Below are 9,271 nucleotides of genomic sequence, written 5' to 3'. Positions count from 1 at the left end.
TGTAAAACATCCCCTCTCCTCAGTCATTCTGAGGTAAAATCCTTTTAATGCTCATTCAGGTCTCAGCACCAGATTCAAGCTGCAGCCTTGCCATGCTGCAAATCCTCTGTTCCTCCACCATGTGCCACTGTGGTCCTGCTGCAGCAGCAATATTATCAGCATCAATATAATTTCTTCTTTCTTTAAATAATTTGCTAAATGCTTCTGTAACTACTCATAGAATGAACACTGACCACAGTTTCTGCTTAAGAATCCAGTTGGAATAGACACTGAAGGTACTCATTTAATGACTGTCAACAGGGATGAGTTTGATTCTTATTTTACACAACTCTCTAGTTTTAGTAATTATCTAAAGCACAAAGCAATGGAAGGGTATTTTTTCCACATATGCATAGCTACATACCATAGATATATTCACATATAGTAATGCACCAGTAGAGTGGTTATGCAAATTTTTTCTCCATTACCTTAGGGTGCTAAGTCATGTAGCCAGGACAGTATCAAAAATATTTAAATGCAAGCTTTAGAAACATTTTTTGTTTGGTTAGTGGGATTTATATGGTATGGATGCTCTGCAAACTAGTTTTTGTTAAAATAAAGTGTGATACTTGCAGATTAATTCTGTTTGCACAAATGTAGAACAAAAATCTTTCTTTGAGGGGTTAATCAGGAAAAAGTACTTATTATAGCAGCCACAAAACTTCAAGCAATTTTTGTTTCAAATGGGTTATTATTCCACCACCCAAAACCCAGCAACTATGTATTCCCTGTAGCACTCAATATTTTTTCTAAGCAGTTTCTCAGAGGACTTTCTTACCAGTTTTCCAGAGCTGATTCTTGTAAGGGCATGGATTGTAAACAGAGGGCTCTAACTTCTGTACACAAGTGCCTTTATTTTCTCTTTCTCTTTCATTCTCATGGCCAGAACATTTCACTGCTGAGAAATGCTCAGAGCTACTCTACTAACTTGTCAAGTTGTGCTGGTTTTACCTTGTGTTTCAAAACAGTCTTGCTTCCCAACAATACCAATATAATTTAAAATCATTCTCATAGACTTTGTGGACCAATTTTCTTTAGCTTGCCTGCATAGCAACACATTGTGAAAGGAATAGGGAACTATGAATGCAAAATAAATTTGGATACTGAGCAAAAAATGATAACTATTTTTGGCATGTTTTTCATAAATTATGTTCATACTGCTTTTGTGATACATGAAACTTAGAAGCTTCCAAGATTAAGAAAAAACATTTCTTAAATTCAATGAAATATCCCCACTGTGCCTCCCTCTTTCTCACTCCGCTGAAGAATTCCCTCTTTTCAGGAAGTCTGTCACATTTCTTGTCAGTCATTTTTTAATACAGTACTGGAGCTTAAATTTATCAAACTATTAAAATGATAGCAGGTTTAAAATTTTCATGCATTTTACTGAAGTTTAGTATGAAGGCCTCCTTCTGTTTGGTCTGCTTTGAAAGTTTGTGAAGGATGGTTGTACTACAGAGATTTAAATGTCATTTTTCCATGAGAGAAATACATTTTTTCCTGGAAAGTGTCTTAGAGTCACATTTTAAGAGAAGAAATTTCAAAACTGAATTAGTGCATAAATCAGAGAAAATATTTATTTACAGACATGTAAAAATTATGTTACAACATTTTAAAGAAAACTGTAATGAACCATCAATCTTCTCTAATGGGCAAACTCTGAACATTTCAAATCTAAATTTCAGTGGCACCAATTAAAAATAGGACTGCTAACAAGATTATAGTTATCTACATAGTTTAAGTACAATGATTTTCCGAACTAAAAATGGATCTACAGAGAAAACTAATAGGAACTGCAACAATATGTAGTACAAGGGTTTACAAATGTAAAAATATTTTTTCTTGATCCAAACTTTAAAGCTTTTTAGTAAACATTTTCCATTCATGCAGCTGCCCATGTTTCAAACAAACATCTGAAATACACAGAGCATATTTATCTGTGTAGAAAACGAACTGGTTTGATTCAGGACTGTCTGTAAAGGATTTTATGACTGTTGACTGTCCAAACTGATTGACAAGATCTTTTATGTTTCCTATTCCTCTGTAGGGATTGCAAGGGATGAGCTATGTTGAAAAATCCCACAATTGTCAAAACTTATGTCAAACAAGTAACAGGTGATGGCAAACAACACTGAGCATACTGCAAACATGGACAGCAGAGAACAGGTAAGCTCTGTCGAAGCTACCAGCATCCTCTGGAGTGATTTTAAGCAAACATGCCATTGAGAAACCTTGCTAGTAATAGGCTGCATGGGGTAAAAATCTTCTGGCTTGCAAATGAAGTAGTGCCTCATGGTGTCATCAGAGATGACTTTTGTGTTCAAAATATAATCAGGACCTAAGCTGTGGTGTGAAACAGTGTCAACATTATGAATGTGCAATTGTTTCTGTGAGTTTATACTGTAAGGGTAATGACTGTAAAGAATGTATAAAAATCTGAGTGCTTTCTGTGAGTGTTAGCTCATTTGGAACGGAAGTGGTGAAGAGACAATATACCTAGATGTTTCTCATATCTAGTTTATTAACACCAATATCAGAACTGATCTCCTTCGATGATTTTCTGCATCTTTTAAGTCAGCCAACAGTTTATATGATTTAAATGCCCCTTAAGCTGCTGAAGTTTGGAGTTCCTTATTTTTAACTGTCAGCTGAAGACAGAAATCCCAAAATGGTAATTCTGTTTACATTTTTACAGTTAAAAATGTTCATAACCTATTTTAAGAGATAGAAAATGGAGAAGTATTTCACCATCTGATTTGACCTAACATTTCACTTACAAGGAGTAATATCTTTTTCCTGCACTTTTCTTGGAGAGTCAGCCCTGATAAACTCTGAAGCTGCAGTTCTTTATGCTCAGGTGTAACTACTTATACTAGTCTTTCCTTATTTAAGGAGCTGGGTACTACTCAGCACTTATGTAAACCATGTAACTCCACATACAATAGACAAACTAAATGTAAGGTACACAAACATAACTGAGAGTGCAATGTCATATAGCTACCTAGTGAAAAAAATTCTCACTCAGTAATAGGTAATTAAAATGTATACTTTGCTTCCAAATTTTTGAAAAATATCAGTCCTTTGTTGATGGTCCCCATGCCAGAAACTTCACCAGAGACCTTGAGCTCCCACCAGCTCACATCCACACTACTTGTGGTGAACCTGTCATCTCAGAAACTGCTTTTTAAAACAGAAATTTAAAGTTAGAGCTTTTAAAAAGTCTCTCTGATACCTTTTGTTTTCTCTTGTTTTCAGCCTACAGAGAATGTTTGAAAGGGCAAGGCAAGAGCTCATTTTTGTAGTGCTGGATGATCTGAAGCAGCAAGTACCCCAGTCATGGAGCTCAGTGATCAGGACTTAATGCTGCAGACTGGGTCTGTGCTCCATTTGACTGTGTAAGATACTTCCTAAATTAATGTCTCTCCCTCCTGGGAGGCTGTAGCTAATAAATAATTTATTTACCCTGCAATCGCTTTGAAGACATCTCTTTCTATATGAGTACCATTCACATAAAGATGTGGATGAATAAATACATATTCCTTGTTTCATGTCACCTGCAATGCTAAAGAGGTCTGACTTTGGGATGGTGCACAAGTTGGTACTTTTCTAGGGGAAGAAATCCTTGTGCCCGTATGCTTTTTTTACCTTTAATGTCTCAGTAACACAAGAGAAATAGTGCATCCATTCTGTTTGAAAGGAAATATGATTTTTTATAAAATTCTATACTGAGATTCCCCCTACATCTGTAATAATAATTATTCGAACTTCAGGCTTTTAGGAGAGCCTTAGGAGTTTGCGGGTGGAAAGATTACTGCCAGAAAAGAACCCAAAAAGTAATAAGTAGGCTAACTCAGGCTGTCAGATATTGGCAGGCTATAAGTAATTTTTCTGGCTAGACAGGAGACTGACTGACTTTCCATATGGTAGCAACAAACTGCCTTTAAAGATTTGCAAGAACAGCTGTAACAGCTGTCTGATTAATGGCATCACAGAGAGGGTTTATCTGAAGAAGAGGATTTACAGGAGGATGCAATTTACAGTTTATCAAGGATTGCTCTCTTATTTTGACATTTTCACTTTTTAGAAGCTATTCTATTACCAAATGTAATTATTTCCAATGACAAATAAATTGAATAAAATAATGGGAAATACCATACAATGTATTTAATTGTGGCACTGATCAAAATGGTCTTGTTTGAACTAAGCGGTAAACAAAGAAGGGCAATATCACCTGACTCTAAATATGGTAAAACAGTAAACGTGCTAATCATAAAAATAGCTTTTAGAAATATACATTTGTATACAGTGTTTTCCACACCTGTTAAATACGTCCTTCATATTATTATGATACAGTACATTGGCCTTTAAGACATCAAAATTAAAAAAATAATACCAGTAATTAGCCAGAGAAAACCACATTTACAATCTAAACCATAAAAATCTGACAATTGTACAGCTTAGAACATATAAGAAATGGAGTTTCTAATATTTGAACAATAATGTCCATTTTAATAAGGAAATTGAGTTTCATACAAATTGAATCAAAGGTGTTGTCAGCCAGTAAGAAACTGCAGTTCACAATTTTCTGTGGGGAAGTCAGAGTTTCTCTTCTCAGCCTTCAGGGGGTTCACACATGACATTTCATCACTTGATCTGTAGAAACTGAGAATGAAATGTTGGCTTTAGTATGAAAGCATAGAATTTCTTCCAGGAGAACCTTAAAAAGAAACCAAGACAGCTGGGGAAAAGAGCCAAGAGGACTATGACTTGACTTTTTTCACAAATCAAGCAAATATCAATGTCTATAATGCTTTCCCAACTTAAACCATCAAAGGTTAAAAGAAGAATAGTGTTCCTGCAGCAGTGGGCAGTCAGGACTGTGCAACCGTCTTGAGTTGACTGTACGGCCCAAAATAATAACAGCAAATCAAACTAGAGCTATTGAAGCTGAAGTATAGCTCCCCTCAATAATGCTATGCAAACAACTCCTGAATAATTTCTATTTTAGCAGCAGGAAATAGAATAATGTATCTTTGCAGCTTTGCAATGAAATGCTTTATTTGCATAATAGCATTCAATCTAAATCAATTGCATGTAGAATTCTTTGCTTCAGTCCCATCATGCTATTTATATGCCTTACTCCATTTCCATTGGCTGTGTGCTTTTAGCAATGCCTATGGTTACCAGATTGATGGATTTTTCCTCAGTAGCTTCCCTTTTACTTTGCCTGTTTTGCTATTGTTTTTGTGTACCTACCATAGGATATAACTGAATATCCTTTGATATCTTTTGTTGCTTTATCAGCTACACTGTGAAAATGCAAAAGTCCAGTGTTAGCCAACACTTTTAAAGTTTGTTCTTCCAGCAGAGGCTGGAGGCAGGTTGCATCTAAATATTTGAGTCCTGCTATGTGACCCATTAATGCTAGCAGCTCCGAGTAGGCATTGAATGATGCTGCAGGGAAGCATAATGCACACCAGGTCCACCTACCCACAGGGAAACTGACAACACTTTCCTAATTGCATCTGTTTGGAAAACTGACAGTAGAAAATGTTAGCAGAAGTAGATGGTTTCTTTTTTTTTTTTTTTTGAAGTGAAATTTTCAACCCAAGTTTTAAACAAAAATGTTGACAGGAAAAATATTTTCAGCCAATCTTTTCTTCTTTTCTACAATCTATTTTTTTTTTTCGGAGGGGATGGAGTCTATCTTGTTTTATAACTGAAAAAGGAAACAGCTGATGCACTTCTGATCAAAGGCTGAAAAGCTCCCAGATGCTCTTTTCAGCCAATATCCACCTTCAATGAAAAAGAATATAAAAAAGAAAAAAATTCTGTTAAAATTTCCATTTACTGAAAACCTGGTTTTCCAGAAACATCCAAGTCACTGCAGGACTGGGCTCCTGACCTTTGAAGAAGTCAGGCATCAGATTTCCCCTTTACTGCAAACAGAGCGCCAGATCTGTGATTGTGGTCTTCACAGGTAACCAGGATTAGGGAAAAAAGCTCATGTGAGAGATCCCAGAATTTTCTTCTTTAAGTTAAATCATCCAGAAACTATTATTCTCTACTTGCACAGAGCATCTCTCATGTTTTAGGTCTGATCCCTAGAGAGGCTAGCTATAATAAAGACCTTTAAATTCTTCCCTTAAGTCTGAGAGGGGCTTAATGGTTTTTAAGTAGCTATTCATCTTAGAAGGAGTAAAAAAAAAAAAAAAATCTCACTGTACATCCTATTAGCTCCAAAGAGAGTTACTCTTTTCTAGTCTTTTTTTCAACTGTGCTTTGCCATTCCATTATGCCATTATAAGAAGCAACAATTATGAAAGCAATAAGAGGCAGATTTTCAAGTTATTTATCAAAGCTTTTTTCCCTTGCCATAAACCTTTCAAGCCTTTACCTGCTACAGCACTAAAGAGCTTCATTAGGTTACTATTGTGAAACATTAATGTTGCTAACCATCTGGACCCAATTCACCGGTGCTGCTTTGCTGTTGGTTGGAAACAGTGATAAAAATTTAGCAACTCTGCCAGTCCAAAATATTCCTGTGTTCTTCCTTCAGTACATGGATTTCTTATTTCCCTCTCACTAGAAATAATGGTAAAGACTGAGAGAAAACATTAAAATCTGAAAGAGCCAAACTTTTATTTTCCCTGTAATGACAAGAATACAGGGCTATGATTAATATAGAGTAATTCAATGCTAATTTCATCCCATTTCTTTCTTCTGAATAGTGTGCCATTTATCATCTGCCTTTATGGCAGTGCTGATGATATTAAAAAACCCTCATGATGACTAGTGGACTTTTAAAATTTTTTTCATTTCTTTCCCTTATATATAAAAACATCTCCTGACACAACAAGGATGAACTGAATTACATTTAAGCCAGTAATAATGCTTTCATTTGATGTAGTTCTAACAGAAAACCACTTCAGAAAGTGTGATTTGAACATAATGCATTTTAAGAATTGTATAACTCAACTGAGCATATAGACTTGGCATCCGTAGACAATATCAAAGAAACTCTATATACTGTCCTAATTGCTATCATAATCTCTGAAAGAAAGATGGAGAGAGTTTATGGAATATTTATTGGTTCATTTTCCACCTAAAATTATTTCTGCTGCTTTTTTCCCTATCTGGATTGCTTTTTGAGCATGAGGTATTGCAAAGACTCTTAGTCATAACACTGTATTTCAGTCTTCCAAAAATGCTATTGCTACTGTTGTTATAGTTCTAGTATAATCCTTCTGGCATTTTGCCAAATTCAAATTCTACTAGATTAAATTAATTTTAACTATACACATTGTATATAACATGGGAAAGCCAAAATTAAATAGTTTCCTTCTCACAGGGTTTATGGGAAGAGCATTCTGGGTAAATGTACAGGAATAAATCTTACTGTATGAGAGGGTAAATTCAGCATATGTTTTTGGGAGGGAGCATTAGGAATGTGCTATGACTAAATAACACAAAAGATGTACATGATTAACATCTTACCTTGTTAAGAAAATGTTTAAAGAAAAGTCCCACAGAATATAGTTGTTACAGACTTGACCGTATGGTTTACCCCACAATAAGAAATAGGAGCATCCAAAATACAGAAAAATGAAAGATATTAATCTGGAAAAATGCATCTGTTTTCAAAAATTTCTTTGCTCTGAATGGCTTTTACAATTAAATTAATCTTAGAAACTCTCAGAAAATGCAGCTGCAAAGAGGATGGATAGATGATGGTTCACATATACATGTGAACTTGAAACCCAAAGCTTCAAGTATCTTTCCTCTTACTCTTCTGTCTCTTTTTCCTTGCCAGACAAACCCATTCTCAGGACTGGAATTCTCATTTTAATAACTGTAATGGAGGCATCTGAAGCTACTGCTGACCATTGCTTGGTAAAATTGCACATCTATCTCTTGTAGGCTCCTCTTGAGCAGGAGACTTGATGCTTGGCAACTTTCTAGGTTTCTCCTGGTGTCTGACTATGCTTTGACAGAAGGTTATGTGACTGCCATACATCACTTTCTGCAAAACAATGGCAAGCTCCATTAAAATGCAGCAGGTACACTGTCTTTTCACTCCCAATGCTGGCCCTCATACTTGTGCTACCTCAAACTGCAATTGTAACACAACTGCTTTCATTGCATCTGATGCTCATTCCTAGTACTGTTATCTGTACAACTGAGAGTTCTGAATCCAGGTCTACAGGTGCTGCTCTTAGGTCCTCGAGGATAGCATACTCTGTTTCATCTTTAATAATTTCTTTTGATTATGAAATGCACTTTCTGGACAGCCAAAGAGATGAAAAATGGAATCTGCCTGCAGAGCAGGCATTAAAAAAAAAAGGCAAAACAAACACAAAAAAATAGCCAAAACTTAGTTAGCCATTATTGATCTAGATATTTAGGTAAAACTAGAAAAATCATAATGCAGTACAGAAAGTAGTAAAGCAAAAAAGCAAATTGCCATTCTGTTTATTAGCTATGTCTAACTCAAGGCAATATCCTCCTTTTCTCTTAAGCAGGCACTCAGACTGAGTGCAGATCACTGTAATTTATATTTGTAAGGTACCATGGGGACATGCACATTTGTTAGCTTTTACACAGCATTCTTCATCATCAGTGGGAAGCCATGAAGAACAAGCAGAGCTTACCAAGGAACACTGAATTTGTATTAGCTATCACGTTGACTTCACAGCTGTGTTCATTTGAGGTACACCTTGGACTTTGTCCCTGGATTTAAAGCATCAAATCTCTAACTCAGTCACAGTCATAGAGGTGGTTTAGTTTAATGCCCCCATATGAAATGTAAATGCTCAGTTTAGTACGTGTGAGCAGGGGAACATGAATGTGTATTCACAGTTTTGCTGCTTTCAGTTGGAACCCTTGCAAAACATGAAAAACAAAATGATGGCAGTAATGCAAAATTTTTTTGTAACGAACTAGTGATAGAATATTTATTTAATAAATAGTGTGATTGTACAGTTTGATAAATATTAATAAAAGATAAATAAAAGAATGATTTGCACCTTCTTTAAACCCTTCTTCAATTGATGAAACCTAATCATTATGTTTTTGACTCTGCCAATCATACTTTAATTGCTAAAAACATTACAGAATTGTTTTTCTGTTCAGTGAACAGCTTAATTGCTTTGAAGTGCTAGTATTTATGTGAGTACATGTGAGAATAATTGTTTTAGTCATCAGTGAAAACAAACTTCTCTCTTCTGTGTAT

At 35.4% G+C, this 9,271-nt stretch overlaps 1 protein-coding gene across 5 annotated transcripts in view; it reads right to left on the bottom strand.

The window, feature by feature from the left end:
• Positions 1 to 1,590: 1,590 nt before the first annotated feature.
• Positions 1,591 to 9,271, bottom strand: part of RALYL (RALY RNA binding protein like) — a 369,877-nt gene continuing 362,196 nt past the window's right edge. For all 5 annotated transcript variants that reach the window (XM_031058511.1, XM_031058513.1, XM_031058510.1 and 2 more), the window contains one exon: positions 1,591 to 4,701. In XM_031058511.1, the coding sequence (XP_030914371.1) occupies positions 4,684 to 4,701 (18 nt within the window). In that variant the 3' untranslated portion in view covers positions 1,591 to 4,683. The remainder of the gene's footprint in view (positions 4,702 to 9,271) is intronic.

This window comes from Geospiza fortis, unplaced genomic scaffold (genome assembly GCF_000277835.1).
Source record: "Geospiza fortis unplaced genomic scaffold, GeoFor_1.0 scaffold7, whole genome shotgun sequence".
NCBI classification, from domain to species: Eukaryota; Metazoa; Chordata; class Aves; order Passeriformes; family Thraupidae; genus Geospiza; species Geospiza fortis.
Note: the sequence above shows the minus strand (reverse complement) of the source record. Positions and strands in the feature narration are given on the sequence as shown.